Raw genomic sequence first — 20,867 nt, 5'->3', positions numbered from 1 at the left:
CTTAGTTTGGATGGCAGTGTATGTTGCTCCAAAACCTGTATAAATTGTTTAGCATTAATGGTGCCTTCGCAGATGTGCAAGTCATCCATGCCATGTGCACTAATGAACCCCATACCGTCACGGATGCTGGCTTTTGAACTGTGTGCTGATGATAAGCCAGATTGTCCCTCTCTTCTTTAGCTTAGAGGATGTGGCATCCACAATCCCAAAAATTATTTTACATTTTGATTTGTCACACCACAGGAGAGTTTTGCACTGCGCCTCAGTCCATCATAAATGAGCTTGAGCTCAAATAAAGCAGCAGTGGTTCTGAATCTTGTTTATGTATGGTTTCTTCTTTGCATGGTGGAGTTTTAACTAGGCTTTGTGGATGCAGCAAGAAAATGTGTTCACAGACAATGGTTTTCAGAAGTGTTCCTGGGCCATTGCAGTGATTTCCACTACACAATCGTGTCTGTTTTTAATGCAGGGCCACCTAAGGGCCCAAAGATCACAGCCATCCAATATTGGTTTTCAACCTTGTTCCTTGCGTAGAGGTTTCTCTGGATTCTCTGAATCTTTTAATGATAATACGTACCATAGATGATGAGATCCCCAAAAACTTAGCAATTTTACATTGAGAAACATTATTCGTAAATTGTTGCACTATTTGCCAGAGCAGTCTTTCACAGAGTGGTGAACTCCTCCCTGTCTTCTGAGAGACTCTGGGATGCTCTTTTTTATACCCAGTCATGTTACTAACCTGATGCCAATTAACCAAATTAGTTGTGAGATGTTTCACCAGTTTTTTCTTTTGCATTACACAACTTTTCCAGTCTTATTTCCCCATCCCAGATTATTTTTTTTTTTTCAGTTTCAACATTTGATATGTTGTCTTTTAACCCCGATTTTCAATAGAAAATAGTACCACGTTTTGCATATCATTGCATTCTGTTTTGATTTCCATTTTACACAGCATCCCAACTTTTTTTTGGAAACAGGGTTGTATATTAACTATCATATATAGTTAAATTGAGCAGCAGTGAAAGTTCCCAGTAATAGCTCATGGATTATAAGATTATAAGTTAGACAGGTGAACAGTGACTATGAAAGGACAGGAAATGTTGTTAGTGCACTAGACCATTGCCATTTTTAATTGGAAATAAAATGATAAAAAGGAACAAGAACCAACTTGCAATACAACAATTCAACCACCAGAGGTCTAAAACAGGGGTGTCAAGTCAGCTACTGGTGCTCTCAAAACACGTCTGAAAGCCAACTTCATGGTGTTTTCTCATAAGCCACCGTAAACTTTTATAAAGAAATCAAATTTGATAACTGCATGTAACTTCCTCAAAAATCGTAGAAAAATATTCAGTACATCTTTTAAATTATTTGTTTAAAATAGTTGGCTACAAATTAAGAAAGCATTCTTTTTCTAGAAGTGCAATTAAAGGCCCAGATGTGCTATTAATGGGGAATTCTTCCAAATCTAAACCATGAAAAATAAAATAGTTTTGGAAAATACATACAAAAAATATACAACTTTAGTGACCCCCCATTGTTTATTAAGCCTTATTTTGCCTGGTATATTGACAGGTTATTAGTGCAGTAAATTCATTTGTGCACTAAAGGATCTAGGGAAATGTTGCAGTGCAGAGAAAAGGATGTCTCTAATTGAAACAAAAATGTTGAAGCCATTTTAATTTAATGACTCATGTAATACCTGAAAAGATTACAGTCCACTTGCATGAAAACTGCAGTTCACCCATTTTGGTGTAGATTGTTTGTGTTGTACACACTGCTCAGGAGGACCCTGTTGGTTTTTATTCCTATATTCACAAAAGAAAGTATTGAAAAACAACAAGACACCAGTTAATTTTTGTAATGCTTGTGAAGGCTACCATCAGTGACTAAATGCATCTGCTACTGACATGATTAATAAGTGTGTTCTGTGAAAGAACTAGATCTCCCACACACACACACACACACACATCTAAACAAAAAGGTTAAGGGGCGGGTGGGTGTAAGACCATTTCCAACACATACATGGTGCTTAAATGAACAGTGAGCTCACTGCAAATCTTGACCATGAACTGCTGTCAGTATCTCAGCCCCTATGGTACAAGTAGATTATACTAGCTTGTAATTTCCACAAATGGAATATGATGACTTTTAAATGATTAGTACTTTCTTCTGTTTAAACTGTGGCTAGCATGGGAATCCAGACCTACAAGAAATAGCAGTATTAAGATGAGAGCAGTGACTGGGTGATTTTCCATAAACAGCCCATAGAAACTGGTTGGTCCTGCTAGCTTTCTTCCTAATCTAGGATTTTGTGTAGGTTATGGATGCAAACAATCTCACACTTCTGCTTGGATGAAAAATAAGTCTGCATTTGAGTGAATCGGAGTAGTAAGTGAAGAATTAATAATCATTAAGTATGAATAATGAAGCCCTTAACTCCAGCAGATCCAACCTCTAGCTCACCTTTTCCCCGGATTGTTCCACCTCACTAAAATAATAAAAAATGCCTTGCACTTTGTAGGAATGGGGTTGTTAATGCATAGTCAAAGACATGTCCAAAGGTAAATTTACAGCTCCTGCAGTTTGCCATTCAGCCAACAAAGACTCTACAAAATTCTCGCTTTTGCTGTACAATTGGACATTCAGGGGAAGAATTTTTCATTTTAAAATGGCTGTGGTTCAAATACACTCACGCATTATGACTCAATATTTGAGAAAATTGTGGTAATTGCAAAAATAAATTAAGAATCACAACAAAGTTAAGACCTACAACAAAAAAAGCATACCTCCATCAAACAATATTAAACACAATGTAAGCCAATATATTTTTACTTAGCATTACAGATTCCTCTAAAGACATGCAACGCACCACACACACGCATAAATTAAAAAATAAAATTATTCCAAGTCATCATTCACGCTTCATCCACCCCGATACTTTTCAAATTTAACATTACAGCAGGACCATTTGGGCATCAAGCATCAGTAAAAGGTGAAAGACCAGTCTCAATAAGGTTGGTCCCTGTCAATAACATCAGTAAAGTCTGGATATTCAGGGTCAGCAAGTAATTTAAATACTATAGATATTGATAAAGGCCAGTCATCTTCCCCACGTAATAGAAACCTACCACTCCTCCATTCCATTCAAATGACAGCATTTTGAAAGTAACATGCCATGAAATTAATCATCTAGTCCACTTTGAGATTACATTCAATTCACATGACAGCATTTGATTGAGTTTTAAAGAAGCCACAGATTGCCAAGATAAGTAACAGAATTAAGGGTAGTTTGCCCCTTACACCTACAGACATTCCAGATGACACATCCCTAATACAAAATAAATGCTATTTTTAAAGGTTACTCTAAAAGCAGTTGCTAAGAAATAGCTAAGCAGTAGTAAGAAGGAATTACAGACAAGAAAAGAAATAAAAGGGGAGGTGAATTACCCCCACCTTTGGTCACAAAGCAAAGACCCTGAGCAAGGTAGTCTTAGTTCATTTTGCAGGTAACCAACACGGGCTGACCTCACCTACTGTACCAAACCCCCTATGAACAGTAATGGTAAGGAAAGCCAGGATGCAGAAAGAACAAAATAAATTGAAGACTTGACATCTTGGCTTTACATCTAGCTCCATTGACAAACAGGATGGTACAAATGTGTTTGCTCTCTAGCTAAGGACAAACATACATATATATACACATATATTTATCAAACCTGAAGTCCAACAGAGTATTATCAGAGAAATAGAAAACTAAGGACAGCATGACAGTGCTACTAATAACAGAGGCTGACTGTCAAACGAAGAACAAATCTAAAACATGGGCTTCTGGGAAAGGTTTTTCCATTTTCAAATGGAAACATTTCAGAGGTGTTTGTATTTCTAAAACTTGCATAGATCCATGTATAAAACAGCTCTATCACTGATGGTAGTGAAGAACTTAAAACAAAGCAATTACCATACATTGAAAGCCTAGACAATAAGACAATTGTTTTTAAAAAGAGGCTACACTCAGCTCTCAATGTCTTTGGTTTAGAGTTGCCTTGTTGTAACAAGCAGCCTGTCGGAAGCACTATCATTCAAGGTGCTTTAGTAGAGAGCTCTTTAAAAACATTCACATTATCCCTGATAATTAGTTCACATCCAATAACTCAATTTCAAAAAATTTAAATGGTCAAACTCAAATATAAAGATATCTACTGTGTATGCTAAGCCACTCCCTCTTTCATAAAAAAGAAAAAAAAGCTAGCCCTTTACAGAAAAGTGAGGCATATTGGATTCCAGTCCCTTACTGGTCACCCAGGTAAGACTTTGGAGATTGTTTATAGAGAAAGTGAAGGATGCTGGTTTAGTATGGTCCGCAGGTGAGAATGGTCTCTGGCCTCTAGGGTAACAGGTGTCAGTTCAGTACTGTGGAAAAGTGAAACAGAAGTCTTTAAGTTGGACTGACGCTAGTGGAGATCCATGAGGCGGTCCCGAAACCAAAGCGAGATCAACAATGACAAGATTTTTCTTTGGTGGATCCCACACTTTTTTTCAACTGACAGAGACTTAAGTTAGAGTAGGCCACAGTAAACAGCCCTTGAACAAGACTCCTGCAAAGGAAAATAGCCAGTTCTTTCAGCAGAATAAGAAACACAGGATAGTCCCCCATCTCCAAAGCCCAAATGCTAATTTCGTTTATAACAAATTTTAATCCTGCAGCTAGAGCAGTGGTCATTAGGGTTCATGGTGTATTCCTTTTGAACGCCAGTAGCGTAAATGAGTGAACAGGAAGGAAAAATGCTTCATCTCTTTCCAGTCTTCATGTAGGATGGGATGGCCCCTCGGGCTGTGAGGCCTTCGAAGCGCTTGTAGGTGTAATTGATGAATACCCAGTCCTTGTTCTTCAGGTCTGCCTCAGAATGGTTGGACACAACAGGGGTAGCTAAGGAGAAAGAGTAAAATGATTATTTCACAATGAAATGGGAGGAATCCTATCAATGATAGCCTTATTCCAAAGTAGCATTAGTTTAAGGTATTCATAGGGCTTACGGCTGCACGATTTGGATTATAGAGTTGTGATTTCTTTGACAAATATTGCAATGAGTTTTGCGATTTTCAAACATGGGTGTAAACAGCGTAGATAATCTCACTTAAAGAGAGAAAAGTTCAGTTTCTATTTTAAACTTATTCCCAATTTGAGGGTGCAGTCCGTGTCGTACTATCAGTTTAACTGCTCATTTAATGCAATGGCGTTTGCATAGCTGTTTAAGAAAAATTTCCCAACCCTTGAGGTATATTTTCAGGCACCGACATTGAAGCCAAAACGTTTAATAACCATGCTGTTGTGTATCTGAGACAATATCTTGGTTCCTCTCGCTAGCTTGAAGCAGGCATCTTCATTAGCATTTGCAGTGTTAACTCGAACATTGAAAAATCAATTATTTAAACCAAATTAGTCCAGGTATTTCAGTACTCTACAAAAATATCTACAGCACCCGCAAAAAAAACTATTACAGACGTACGATTTTTGGAGCTGAAAAATATTGAATGTCAATCGCAATTTCAATTATCATTTAATTAATCGTGCAGCCCTAAAAGAGTTGTATTAATAAGGTACCAAATGAAAGTAAAAGGACCATGCCTGGGAAAGACTAACTGCATTCGTCGCAGACCATGGCAAAAGAAATGTTCTCCAAAAACAAGAAACCCGTCACACCTAGTTCAGCCGGCCCGCAAAAGAAAATGTTGCTACCTCGAGAATCGAACCCGGGTCGCCCACGTGAAAGGCTGTGTCTTTAACCACTACAACACGGAACTGTACGAGTCGGGTGTCAGTATAGCCTCGTCTCTATCCTGAACACATCCTCTTTTGCCACTTCCCATTGGCCATTCGTGAATGACACTGATAGTTAAACTGACTAATGTTTCTTGCCAAGTTTACCTCCACCACAAATAGTGGCTATGTATTGCATTTGCCACTGGCCGTTTTAGCAGGGTATTAGCCAGTAATAAGCTTTACCGGTGTCAACTAACTTATTGGAATAGTCATAAGAATTGAGCAATTACTAGCGAGTCTGCCAAAGCTATTTCATTTCATGGCATAAGAACTTTTTTTTTCCCTTTCATGGCAAAACAAGATACTTTTATCTTTCATTAGTGAATTACATTTATACAATAACTATCAATAAAGGCGACGAAAACTTAACTTTTTCATCAAGTGAAAAGACTAGAGAATCATGGAATCTACCAGAAATAATTCAATAGATTCGAACTTAGATCTTCCACATGACAGGCAGTGTCTTTAACCACTACGCCACAGCATTACATGTTTCAGCAGTCACTAGACTCCATTGAGGATTGTGTTAAACTGACTAACGTTTCTTAAGTTTACCTCCACCACTGGCTGTTTTAACAGCTTATTAGCCAGTAATAGACTTACTAACATCTACTAACTTCCTAGGAATAATCATAAGAATTGAGCAATTGCTAGCGAGACTGTAGAGGAACTATTCCATGTCAGAAACAGTTGCAATATAACCGTACACAGTTTCAGGTTTCGGGTTCCATCAAAACAGAATAACTCACAATGCGTACTTCGCTTCGCCTGCGAGGAGATACGAACACGGGACCTATAGTTCACAAGTCCGCTTCTCTAACCACTACGCTATTTAACAAAGTCAGTCAGTCAGAGACATTCACTCTTCTTAGCCGGCTCCACTTACGCAGTCCAGCAAAATTAAAACAGTTTAGTGTAGTTTAGGCCTACTTTAGATACCAAAAGTAAGCACATAGAAAGTGTAACCATATACATTTGTCCAATAGAAACGCATTTTCATAAAAAAAAACAACTTTTTAGCAAAGTCAACTGTTTCCATTATACGGAACCAGACAAAATACACCCATGGACACACCACACATTTCCACCAATACTAAAAACCACACACTTCCTGCATGACCTGATGAAAACAACACTGTTCAACGATAAGTACTGACAGCTTTGGTCTTGGAGACGAAAAGCAACTTACCCACTGGCTGGAGGATATCAGAGTCTGGGAACTCATCAAAGTTAGATGTGTCATCAATGCTTTTGATCTCAATAGGAATAGCAGCGGGCCTCTCTCTATTAAAACAACAGGACCATGGTGTTAGTGTGATTGGAACCAAAGTTTTTAAATGGAGCACAGCACAGCGGCTGCTTTTAACAATGGTCACGTTCACCCCAACTCACTACAAGCCACAAGGCAAACCCCGGCAGCACCTCCCTGACCAAGGCCCTTCTTGCCTGGTTTCTTAGGCCAGATGGCCAGCTCTAGGTGGTTCCAAACATCTAATTTCAAACGATGGAGTCCACTGTCTGAGAACTTTCAATGTTTTAGCAATTTTCTTTTAGAACCTTCCCCAGATCTATGCTTCAGCACAATTCTGTTTGAGGTATATGTATGGATTGGGGGTGCTCTAACATACATTGTGAAATGTGAGACCTTATATAGACATGTTTGCCTTTCTAAATTGTTGTCCAATCAATTACATTCGCAACAGGTGGACTCCAATTAAGTTCTAGAGACATCAAGGATAACTTAAGGGCACAGAATGCCTCGAATAAAATTTGGAATATCATGTCAAAAGGTCTCAATGTACATTAGATATTTCCATTTTTAATAAATCATTATGGGGTATTGTGTGTTGATCATTGACAGAAATATGAACTAAATAAAGTCTACCTAATGTGGTCGTAGTCCACCCCTTCAAAGAAGGCATTACTCTTGATGCTTTCCACCCCGGTGGCTCCGACCCGATGCTCCTCTTCACAGCAGAACTTGAGGATGAGGTCCTTGGCTTTCTCAGAGATGGGCACTTCTGGGGGAAAGATCAGTGTTTCCCGCCAGTTCATTACCTTTCTGTAGGTCTCTTGGGGTGTCTCGGAGCAGAATGGGGGATAGCCTGTAATACAATACATTCTCAGGATTAACACACAACCCAAAATTGCCTAATGCATTGGACCGCCACAATCCTTTAAAATAAAAGAGGTTTATATGCCAATTTCCAAAATCAGGCAATGCCTTTTCAGAGGCTCCAAGAGGTTGTCAACAATGGGATCTCACCAATCAGCATCTCATACATGATGACTCCAAGACTCCACCAATCGCAGAGCTTGTTGTATCCGTTCTGCATGAACACTTCAGGGGCGATGTAGTCAGGCGTGCCCACAGTAGAGAAGGCCTGAAGGTGGGGAAAGTTTTTAAATACACTAGACTCCAAGGTATCTTACTATCCAATGTAACTTAGACTACCCCAGTAAGTGTGTAAAAGATATGCTGCCCTCATCAAGTTTTATTCTCACCAACTGTCTCCGATTCTTCTTCCATGTCTCTGCTTTCCTCTTTGAGTTCATGTTGTTGAATGCTGTAATGAAAAATGAACAGTTCTATAAAATGATGCAACTGACATTCTGGTTATAAAGTATAACTTTTCTTCCAGGTTAAGCTGTTATATTTCCCATGTAAACTTCCAAATCATAGTAACAAAAATCATCATTTATTTATTTACATTCTAGTCCTTATTTATTCAGGATTTTGATAAGGGAAATCTCAATTAATAAGGGAGGTTTTCATGATTATTACATGCAATTAAAGATTTACACATAGGTAAATGCAATAATAAATGTTTAATACATTTAAATAATTTAACATTAAACAAATCACAACAAGATCAGCAGTGAAACATGTAGCATTGGGGAAGCTACTTTGAAAAGGTGTGCAATTCAGCCTATTAACGCTAGAACCTCTAAATCTCTACGCCAATCTGCGTTTGAGTTTGTAATTAAAATAAAACTGCCATTTTGAAAGCTACACCCTCCTCCTTCCAGGACATTCCCTAAATAGGCGTATTTTACATTGTTCCGTGTCAGAATTCAAAACTGACAAACGGAAAACTTTTAATTTTCTCACTTAATCCGCCAACAGCCCACTTAGCGTTGGTACCCAAATGGTACACAGGCCCTAATCACCCCTCACTGACTGCATGACGTCAATGGATGAATGCGCCATACACCCCGATGAATGATCAGAGCCTTGGTTGAATTCGAATGAACTTACAAATTAAGATTTCCATGACCATTCAAAAACTTAATATAGCCATTTTTTAAACATAATATAAAAGATATAGGCTATTTATCACACATTACCATTTTTCAATAGGACATTCAGCTTATTGTGTAGGCTAATTCATCAAATGTAAATCTACAAATGTATTAATAATTATTCATGAAACAAAATACCAATAGAATTATTTTACAGACAGCAATTATCAATTCTACAAATCTATTACATGTTACTCTTTTTATATTAGGAAAGAAACTAAATCGCACACGTCCTATCATATCTGAATTTTCTCTGCTTATTTTACTGAAGATTAATATCCTACAAATGTATTAGGTTGAATAACACCAACAATATTCTTTTACTAAACACTAGTTTAGTAAAAGAACCCCTGGGAGAACCCCCAACAGAACCCCCGGGAGAGGCCTGCAAAGACATGCTGTTGGCATAGCCTATTCATTAAGAGAAATTTGTTCGGCTCTGGCTGTTAATGTTCGTCAGAAAGGCTAGGCGGTTCTAGCGTTTCAAGTGACAATTAGATAGATCTGATGCCAAAAATGTACTGCCTATTTCACCTATGTTTTCTTTCCATGAAAATGTAGTTCCAGTAGTTAACTCACTCTTACATGGGAAAACAGTTATAACTATATAAGAAAATACAATTATAAAAAAACAAAACGCTATTATATCAACAGAGAACTTTAAGTAGTTCAGTATTCCACAAAACTGAAAACATTACAGACACAATCTGGAAAATCTTCTGTTCAGTGATATTTCAAATTCATACAGAATGTATAAAAGCCTTTTGAGCCACTGTGGATCCATTTCACCCTATTATAACCCAAATATTACCCCATTGTTTATGCCTCAGAACATGTAACTCCAAAATGCTTCCAAATATCACACCACTCTTAATGGCTAGAGATCTTAAAGGTCTATAGATTCCAGATTGTGGCTATAACATCCACACAAGGGGTTAGTATGTAAAGGAAGTTTGATTGGGGATGCCTGACTTTGCTTACTGAAGTCACTTGGGAGACTGTGGTTGAGGTTCTTGTAGAACTCGGTACGATGGGCTCTCTTCAGACCCGTGCATAGACCAAAATCTGACAGCTTAACATGACCCTGAAACAATTCAACAAAGACACTTAGTATTGGTCATATGCCAGAACTGTTACTAGGAATCCTGGACCTCCTAAAGAGATATGCCTGGGTCCCCTCACTTAAACATTAACATTATTACGATCGGTGGGCCCGCATCAGCTATGGCCCCAGTCATATTCATTATACACCATAGCACAGCTTTTTCAAAAAAATAAAAATAGGGTTAGGGTCACATTGAACAAATTAAGTTGGTTTTCTTGAAACTTCAAGTTGTAAAACTCATCCAAACCACCACAATTTTAGCCCATGTTTGTGTTACTTTGAATCCATGCTCAACCTCACCCTGGAGTCAAGTAGCAGGTTGTCAGGTTTAATGTCTCTATGGATAAAGCCCAGTTGGTGGATCGAGTCGATGGCTATCACTGTCTCAGCAATGTAGAACTGAGTGGCCTCCTCAGTCAGAGTATCCTTCTTCATCAGCAGGGTCATCATGTCACCTGTAGGGGGCAGCAGGTTTTTAAAATCACCAGATTGGAACTGGGATTTTAGGCAGATAAAGAAAGAAGAAAAGGAAACAGGCAAGTGTAGTTCAGCCAGCCCGCAATTAAAAGGGATGAATGAGGTTTCCCTCCCTGGATGAACCAGGGTCTCCCATGTGACAGACTGTCTTCAACCACTACACCACTTAGCTATACTTTTGCAGAGGTGTGGTTTCGGTATACTACTACATTGTTAAACCAATTAGTCAAAACTCCACGGACCTTGAAACTAGTCCCCTACATTAGCTAACATCCAAACAAACAGGTTTAACAGGGTTGCTGCATTTCTTTCAACGTGTTAAATTAGAAATAGTTTATTGTAGATGGCTAGCAAATAGCCATGACTCCAATAACTCCATGGCTGGTTCGTTGCTGTTGACAGTTGAATAGGCAACCACTATGCTGTGAACTACGAGGAAATCGAAAGCATTGTCTTAATCTCAAATAGCATAGTACATACTTCCAGGATGGTGAAGTACGTATTGTTTTGTATATAGTAAGCCAGCATAAAAGTATTGGGACATACTACCTTGTCAGAAAATTGCATCAACATTAGATCATTTTGTCACAAATATTAAATATTAAGTTTGAATATTTCACTGAACACTATTGATCATTGTGTTAAACTGACTGTTTCTTATCAAGTTTACTTCCCCCACAAATAGCATCTATGAAATGTATGGCTTTTGCAACTGGCCATTTTAACAGCTTGTTAGACAGTAACAGTATCTACTTACTACTTGGAATAGTCATAAGAATTGAACAACAGCTAGAGAGACTGAAGATTAATTTTACACTGACTAAGCTATTTCATTTCTTAGCACAACAAAATTTGTTTCTTTCATTCATGAATGACACTGATAAAATAACTATCAATATAGGTGACGAAAACTGACCTTTTCATCAAGTGAATAGACCAGAGAATCGTGGAAACCCCTTCTCTTTTAGTGTGTAAGGGGTTGTGGTCTATATTACCCCAAAAAGCAAGCACAGATGCGTATTTCAAAAATCCAACAGAAATAATTGCAATAACCGTAAGCAGTTTTATTTTAGGCTTACTATAACGTACATTCAGAAGCTTGTAGCCAGCGAGTTGCATGGGAGTTGCATTGTTGTTTATGGGATTATGTAGTTATTCCATACAAAACATTTATTTCAAAAATATATGTCCTTTTCTTCTACTCCTTACTGAATGGGACAGGGACAGTATTCAGAAAGTGGAATAGGCCCTTCTAGACAAAAATACAAATGGAATGAATACAGGCCCTTGGCCTCTAATTTGCAAGCTGCCAACTGGAAATGTTTTTACTTTGACCCATTACATAGAACTCAGGATGTCGTTTATAGGCGTCATACCACCAGGCAGGAACTCCATTATGAGATAGAGGTTCATCTTGTCCTGGAAGCTGTAGAACATCTTGACCACCCACAGGCTGTCTGCCTCCACCAAGATGTCTCTCTCTGCACGGATGTGGCCCACCTAAATACACACACACACCTTAATTGGGAAACAGGCTCTGGGTAATGGCTGTATAGGAATGGGAACAATTTACAATATCAAATACAACATTATTTCATTTGCCAGAAAATATTCCAGGCTTTCCCATCACCAGCTTCCGCTCTGCATCCATTTCTTCATTTCAGACACATCAAGACACTACTTTTGACATCTGTGAAAAAACATTAAGGTTTAACTCCCCTTCCTCTTTGTCCACCTCACCTGTTCCTTCTCCAACATGTCAGCCTTGCGTAGGATCTTCATTGCATACACATGACCGGTGTCTTTCTTCTGTACCAGACGCACCTGGGGACAAAAAGAGGATCAAAACATACAGTTATTGAATTAAACATTGGAAGTTTGCATGGCTACATAGGTTTGTATAAAAGGGTTATTCCTACCTCTCCAAAAGCTCCTCGACCAATCACCTTGAGGGACTCAAAGTCCTCCAGCCCTAGGCGGGTTCTTTTGAGACGCAGGAACTCTGTCTCTTTCCTGGCGTGCTGGGAGCGGCGGATGCGTTTCTTCACAGATCGATGGGCCAATAGTTAGAATGGTTAGAAGCTGTGTTTGTGTGTGTGTGTGTGTGTGTGTGTGCGCACAGCCGCATCTGTGTGTGTTCAACCTCACCTCCTCATCAGCCAAGCCCTCTTGGTCCATCACCTTCTCCAACTTTTGCTGCCTGCACAAGTGCACATTTTTATTTTTTTTATGTTTATATCATGCAATGATTCATTGATTTTATCTGACCTTTAAAATACATAAATGTTTCACCTGTCAGACACCGCAAAACTAAAGAGGTTATAAACACACTGAAGTAAGACCTCTTATTGTGGTTCTCTATATCAGGGACCATATTCACAAAACATTTTCTTACCACTAGGAGGACTCCTAAACAGCACAAAGTTTCCTCTTAAAACTTATTCATTAAGCTGCTAAGACCAACTTTTACTAACAAATGGGGAGACGTCCTAAGCAAAGAGAAAGGGCGGGGTGGACGCCGTTGCTATGGATGTGTTCCATAAACAACCTTACTTACTATGCTCATGGTGATGGTAGGGGCTGATAGGGGAGGTCTCTCAGTGAATTCACCACAGCAGTATTGTAGAACAATGAATCATGTTGCCATATTGCGTCACTGATTAAACATTAAACCAAGAATTATACTGACCAGTCAATATATGTTTAGCTAATTGTCAGCTTCTTACATCTGGCAGCTGATAAATGCACATTCATCTTTTGATGGTGCAATCATTTGTGCAATTGTGTCCCATCTATAGCACCAACTCAGCATTGTTTCTGTGTAGTTGGCGAACAACTGGCAAAATCAAATAATTTTATCGCAAGATATGGGGTCTGGGGAGGGCATTTATTGTTTGATGTAATATTCTATGGACAGATGAATGAGATGTAAGTAGTTCGTATGCGCTGCATGTTCCCTGTGGCCAAGCAGCGTAGTTACAACCAAGTAGTGTAGAATCACAAACATGATCTGTTATTGGGTTGTTTCGGTTTGTTGGTGAAGTGACAGCATCCCTGACTACAATCATCAACATACCCTTGCGATTAATGCGATACCTTGTTAAAAGCTCAGTATCAATGTTTCTAAAAATCTCTACCTTACGAGGCGGATTCCCGGCAGAAGCCCTTTTAGGATTGTTTGTGACTTGGTTTTAGTGACTTAGGAGTCCTCTTGACTATACCTACCTTTTCAAAGATTTAGGAGCTGGTTTTAGTGCTAAAACACATTGTGAAATACTCTTAGGCCTGGAGTCCAGTAGCAGGACCCCATGCCCATTATCTTTTTTATTTGAAGAGATACTCAACAGGTTAGGAGCTGATTTCCAGACTCCTAAAATACTACTATGATTTCTGTATCTACCTACAATTTTAATTTCAGCTAATTTACACATAGCTGTGTTATGGTGAAAGTAATGCTGTTTATTGTAGATTTGTTTTAGTCTGTTGAACTTCTGAAGATTCTTCCTCTTTTTTTACTAACCAAACCACATTGTCAGTATTATAATGATAACATTTCCATCACTTCAAAAGCAAAACTTGCATGAGTGGCCAGACCTTCTGGCTAGGTCAACAAGAGGCCATGCCTCTTCAAACAGTTTATGGTTCCAGAGAAAGGTGTTCAGGGAGATGATTAATGAACATTCTGGGGTCCATTTTGTAGGGGGCTGCTCTGGGAATGTGCCTTAGTCATGTAGCCACTGGAATGTGTTACCATGTATGGCACCATTTGGGTGATGTTTGAGTAGCTCTGGGCAACACAAAGCTCACCACAGGTGCAGAGTTCATAAGGCACACTGTCTTAGCATTGCATTTGTCTACCACACCTCCTATTTCTCTCAAGCCTTACGTGACTGCAAATGATACACGCTTAACCTACAATACACATTTACATCCAATACATCGTTCCAAAAGCTACCTGCTAAGCACATTTTAAAAAATTGCACAAGTACCTCACCCATTATGTAATACTTCTTGTTTAGTCTGCATTATTTCTGAACTGAAATGACCTTAATGGGTGGGGCTCAAGACGGATTTCCTTAAAGAATGCCAGGGAGCGGAGGTCTATTGTTAACATTATTACTTTTGGTTTTGTTTTATAACCCAGTGAGTATACATGCCTATTTACCAAGATTTCAACCAGGGAAGTCACCTGCCCAACAAAATAAATGGAATAGATACTACTACAATGTTAAATGGCTTTACAGATGACGCAATGATCACCAAGTCACAGTTGTGAAGTTCATATTCAAAGGAACAAAAACCCAAACAGTGGAATGCTGCCCGTTCACTCAGCCCAGGGTGAATGCATGTGCTGTTGGGCTCCATCTCAGTAACTCCTCAAATGCATGCGAGTGCACGCACAGCAGTGTTCTAGAATACTGAACGGTTTGCTTCAGTACCCCACAAATTCTCAGCCAAGCTCAAGCAGTTCACATATTCAGATAAATAGTGGATGCTTACAAGAACCACCAGCCAGGCTGGATAATCATTTGTGAGGATGTGTGGTGGTGTAAGATCCACACTGCTAATTGGCCTTACTCAGTGTTCAGGGAGGCTTGCTGGTAAGGGCCCAATAAGCAGACCATATTAGCACAGTATTGCATTCAACATTCCTGCGTTAGGGCTGAACAAATAATCAAAATTGCAATATTGACATGTGCAATATCAAAATCGCCAACTCAAATGTTCTTGAACAAAATGTTCAACTCCATAAAAGGTGAATGATATGCAGGCATTGTTTTTCTTGCAGGTGCTGTAGGTATTTTTGTAGATTACTTAAATACCGGGACTAATTTTGTTAAAATACTTGATGGTTTTTCAATGTTAGTTTAAGTTAACACTGCAACTGCTAGCAAAGACATCTGCTTCAAGTTAGCGAGTGGCACCAAGATATTGTCCAACATACACAAAAGCATGGTTATTAACAGTTTCGGCTTCAATGTCAGTGCCTACAAACAAACTTAATATGGGACAAAATATACCTCAAGGGTTGAGAAATTTTGCCTGACCAGCTATGGCAACGGCACAAACACAGGAAACACCACTGCATTAAATGATCAGTTAAACGAATAGTTCGACACAGGCTGCACCTTCGAATTGGTAAGTTTAAAACAGAAAACACTAAACTCTAATTTTATTCAGTTTAATAGCACATTACATAGGCTATGATCTCAATTTTTAAGTGAGATTATCTACTCAGTTCACATCCACATTCAAAAATCGCAAACCATAACTGCAATATTTGCAACTTTTATCCAAATCATGCAGCCCTAACCTGCGCTGTCATGATCTACTGTTGAAGACACACAGGTGCATGGTGCAGTAACACTGCACAGCAAATCCTATGAACAGCTCCCAACCAGAGACTGGGGTTCACTTTCAACAAGTCCTGATCCTTGTCAAAAGAAAACCACAACAACTCAGTAACATTAGCGGATGGAAAAAAAAAATTCTATAAAATTGGCTGCTTAGTAAGCTGGCGCTGCCATGCAGGAGAAGCATACCAGCAGCTCAAGCAGCAAACAAGGCTGCATGGTGTGTGTATAGGTGATAGAATGTGTTTTACATTAAACCACCCTACAGCTTTATTATAGAATGTTTTCAGCATATACCTACTAGCTGTCAAAACATACACATGGTGCGAGTTAGTAGCTCATGTATGTTGTTGTTCTAACAAAAAAAGGCATTTCCGCTTCATGTGAAATGTAGAACACACATTTTTTAAATCAAGTTTTTCCTACCTCATCTCTCTCTCCTCATGCTGGGCAATGAGGTTGCTGTAGAAATTCTCCAAAGTCACTTTGGCCATGGTCACACGCTCCTTAGTATGGTTACTCATTGAGGAGCAGGAGCTTTGGCCCGTCATTGCCATGGTTACCTGAGGGACGCATAAGAGAAGGGGGTGGGTGGAGCCTTCAGCCATAACAGGAAATAGGGCTAGTGGAGTCCAAAGAAAGTTGCATTCGTCACCATCCTTTCAAATGTACTTTTTTCAACTATAGGCCTCCAGACCAGGCTAGAGGCCTATTGTTGAAAGGGCCATAATTTTACTTTCACTACACCTTTTTCAAATTGCAGCTGGGATTGTCTCTTTTTAATAAAGAGGGGTTAAAGAAAATTGGTGTACCAAGTCCCTGTACAGTTGCTCAATGTTCACTCAGCCTTTGCACATTCTGCATGGTTGAGCAAAAGGGCAACTGTAACCTTAAAGTAGCAGTAGGAGGATGGGAGCGGAAAGTGGAAAAAGGCTTACACAATGCGACAGTAAACAAGAAAAAGTTATTTTACAAAAGTTTCTGTTTACATTCATGTGCCAAAATTTGGCTTATATTATTGACATAAGCCAAGTGCGTGCAGCAACTTGACCAGTCTTTTATCATTTTTCACATTAAGACACCTATAAAAAAATAACATTATTTACACAAACCTGAATAACAATAAGTTTATTGCCATTTTCTTATTCTACCTCAACTACTTTCGATAAATAGCCAAGGTAAAATCACCAGATAAACAATGTCAACTTTGTTTGATCAGATTCAATGTCTGTTTCATTGCATTTTTATCCTATGACCTGGTTGACAAGACGAACCCATTTATTCAGAGTATGGCCAGTGTTTAGAACATACCATATTTTCATGTATTTAAATCCTCTAAGCAAACTAACCCGACCAGTGACATTTAGGTGTTTCTATTGATGAGCATAGACTACGCATGGTCTATCTAAACCTATAGACTACTTTGCTTTGGTGTCAAACTGACCATCTATTAGATATATTCTTTCCAGAAATATTAATTATATGTTAGCAATGGGGGTGGAGCGGAAAGTGGCTCTGAATGTTTCTACGCTTCGGGCCAAACTCTTAACCCATAACGGTTAGCTCATTAGAAAAACACTGCATTACACAGTGAATCACCTGAGTCTGACTTTCTATATGAAACAGGCAGAGGAATTCCGTTACTGCTGAACTGAACAAAAACCTAACCAAATGAGCATGGCATGATCATTTAGACCAGACAAGCCGGTTCCAGTCTCCATTTTAATGTGCTAGAGTGTCTAGGGCAGGGGTCTAGAGCTATTAATCAAGGACTAAACCACAGACCTGCTGGCACCAGATATCCAACACTAAACCACACGCCGCTCATGAGGGGAAAAACAGACTGGTTGGGATAGAAAGCTTTATGACTTAGTGGCTGTTGCAACTAAGGACTCCAAATAATAATAATTATACAATCTATCATAAATACACAATTTTGATTAAATGTGTATCAACACACGTATATTTATGTGATCTAATAGAACCGTGTTTATAGGAATTTGATGTCAGAACCCCATTAATTAAAATACTTCTGCATGACATCTACAGTGGGCTTTCATACATTTATAGAACAATTAAGTTTCGTTTAGAATCTAGGCAGTTGTAGATATCAGTAACGTAGCTAGTTAGCTAACTGGTTTTTCCAAAAATCGCAACAGCCAGTTAGAGCGGATACATTTATTCTGTTGTTATTCTGGATAAGTTCCATTGCGCCATAAGTTGCAAGTAAAGTGGTGAAAAATCTAGCTAACGACATTAGTCCCGTATTAGCTACAATTGTAACTGTTCATAACGGTACAGTCGGTAACAACGAAGTAGATAGCCAACTGACTAGCTAGCCGTTTAACGTACAGTTACCGTCATGGTGTAGGTAATAGTGAAAACGTTAGTTCCGTAAACAAATCACATTAGCTAACAAACGTAGCTAGTGAAAATACATTATATACAGTATGCAGTGCCAAACGATACCTAACCACAACCAGGTCACGTTACATCAACTAGTTACATTTAGCAAACACTGGCTATTGAGACATGGCTTCAATAAGGTAGCCCGCAGCAGCCAATTTGTCTTAGCCAAGTTAGCAAAACTAGCATAGCTAGCGTGTCTTAGCCTGTGCTAAAACTGGAAAAGTTATGTTTTTTCCATAGTTAACAATAGTTACTTCACTTTATTTGACTATTCAACAACATGTGAGCTGCAAACAAGTGACAAGTAGTAACACAAGACAATATTAAATATAACGTTTAATTTCAGAAAACTAGTTTCCGTCTCACTGCAGGTAGTTTATTGACTTACCTTAGGAGGGACGACCTCTCTACGCTCCGCTGTATGTGGTTGAGTGCTGTAACTCCAATACTTTTAAAATTCAGGTTGGCACCACTAGCTTTTCTCCTTTCGCACACAAACGTTTATCGTGCATGCCGCCACCTACTGTGCTGGAGACCCTGATTCTACTTCGTTGAGTTTGTATTTTTCTTCTTGTTCTCTTAAATGACTGCTGAATGCATCCATTGAAGGTGCATATACCGCCACCTACCGTCCCGGAGTGTGAGGCCGCTCACGGCCTGCCCTTTCCTACATCCTCCTGCTCAGACCTGTAGCCCTGAGAAATCGACATACAGCCTTAGCTACCATCCCACTCCCAAGCACCCCTCCCACCTCGACCCTCACTATCCGCTGAAACCCATAATACCCTCTCCCCTTCCTGTTACCATCCCACTTCCTCTGCCAACAGTCAACACCTACCCCCTTTATCACGGTTTTAATGTCCTAACGGTACCTGTACACCCACCCCCTCCTTCCTGCATGCACTCCTACCCAATCTATCAGCCCCTTCATTACCCTCCATACCAACATGAGCAGGCACCCAGCAGAACCGAACCACCACACCTATCCTCTCCAATCCCATCAACAACACCATCATCTCCACCAACAAGTCACCTCTGTCTGATCTTTCAGTCTGTAAGCTGCCTAACACCGCCGCTGAGTCGGAACACAGCACCACTCTCAAGGGTCTCACCTCCTCCACCCACCTCAACCCAAAAATCATCCCCACCATCTTTGCCGTAAAGACAGACACCTGGTCTGTCATTCTCTGAGCCATCTCTACACTAAATTCGGGCACTTACACAACCACACCAACCCTTCCACTCTCCAGATCCTTTGACCCATCTGTATATATCTGGAGAAACGTGTAGTACCCCTCACCAACACACCTTTCCACACATTGACCCATGCACCCTCATCCCACTCCTTCCTTCCCACTAACAAACTGACATCCACCCCTGGCTTTGGAAACAACCAATGCGGAACATTACCCAGTGCGACTGTAGGCTCCACTTCCCTCTCACTTAACCCATACTCCTCCACCAACTTCCCAATCACCCACCCAAACACTTTTACCTTCCCCCCTTCCCTCTCCCAGCAGTCAGCCACAGCCTTGGCTGCTGGATGTCCCTTCACACTCCTCTTTAATCTGGCCCAGTATGCCAGTGCCAGTTTATCTCGCCTCAGGACCAGCGGCATCTCCCCAACTTCCACTTGCAAGGCCTTAACCGATGTTGTCCTAAACGCAGCTACACACAGCCGTAACACTGTCGTCTGGACCATATCTAGACAGATTTAGCTGCATACCCATACACAAAACACCCATAGTCTAAAATGGACCTAATCAGCGTCTGATACATACACACCAAAGTACGTCTATCCACTCCCCATCATACCCTACCACCACCCGCATAAGGTTTATAGCCCTTCGACATCTCACAGCAATATACTGCACGTGGGTCCACCAAGTCAACTTCACATCAAATCACATCCCAAGGTACTTGAATTCTGACACCCGCACCAATTCCTGACCATATAGACACAATCTCACCCCTTCAACCTTTCTCCTAGAATACAACATAAAGCAGAACTTGGTCACTGACATTCTGCACCCCCAAGTCAAAGACCACACCTCCATCCATATAACTGCTTTAGTTATTTTCTTCATTACCCAGTCCACATTCCTTACTCTTTTCCACATTGCCCCATCATCTGCATACAAAGCCACCCCCATCCCTGGACCCACTGCCCCAAACATGTCATCGATCATCACCACAAACAACACTGGGCTGACCACACTCCCCTGCGGCGTGCCATTAGCAACCTCAAACTCCCTGGACAGGAGACCTTCACCCGGAACACCCTTCCAAACAAAAAACTCAAAATCCAGTTATACAGCCTACCTACTACACCCAACCTACTCAACTTAATCAACAGCCCCTCTCTCCACATCGTGTCATATGCCTTCTCCAC

General features: G+C 39.9%; 1 protein-coding gene across 2 annotated transcripts; it reads right to left on the bottom strand.

The window, feature by feature from the left end:
* Window positions 1-1,106: 1,106 nt before the first annotated feature.
* stk38a (serine/threonine kinase 38a) lies at window positions 1,107-18,990 on the bottom strand. Of its 2 annotated transcripts, none has more exons than XM_010875763.4 (13): window positions 18,864-18,990; window positions 16,493-16,629; window positions 12,861-12,912; window positions 12,632-12,754; window positions 12,453-12,536; window positions 12,089-12,212; window positions 10,536-10,690; window positions 10,112-10,214; window positions 8,333-8,394; window positions 8,094-8,211; window positions 7,713-7,932; window positions 7,017-7,111; window positions 1,107-4,933 (listed from the first exon to the last, which is right to left on the bottom strand). In XM_010875763.4, the coding sequence occupies exons 2-13, from the start codon at window positions 16,621-16,623 to the stop codon at window positions 4,794-4,796; spliced, it is 1,407 nt and encodes a 468-aa protein (XP_010874065.1). In that variant the 5' UTR covers window positions 16,624-16,629; window positions 18,864-18,990; the 3' UTR covers window positions 1,107-4,793. The 2 variants fall into 2 exon arrangements, with proteins under 2 accessions (XP_010874065.1, XP_010874064.1); XM_010875762.4 differs by having other exon boundaries at window positions 10,103-10,214; window positions 18,864-18,989.
* Window positions 18,991-20,867: the final 1,877 nt, after the last annotated feature.

This window comes from Esox lucius, chromosome 12 (genome assembly GCF_011004845.1).
Source record: "Esox lucius isolate fEsoLuc1 chromosome 12, fEsoLuc1.pri, whole genome shotgun sequence".
NCBI lineage: Eukaryota > Metazoa > Chordata > Actinopteri > Esociformes > Esocidae > Esox > Esox lucius.
The sequence above is the reverse complement of the archived record's forward strand: the minus strand, read 5'-3'. Positions and strand labels throughout refer to the sequence as shown.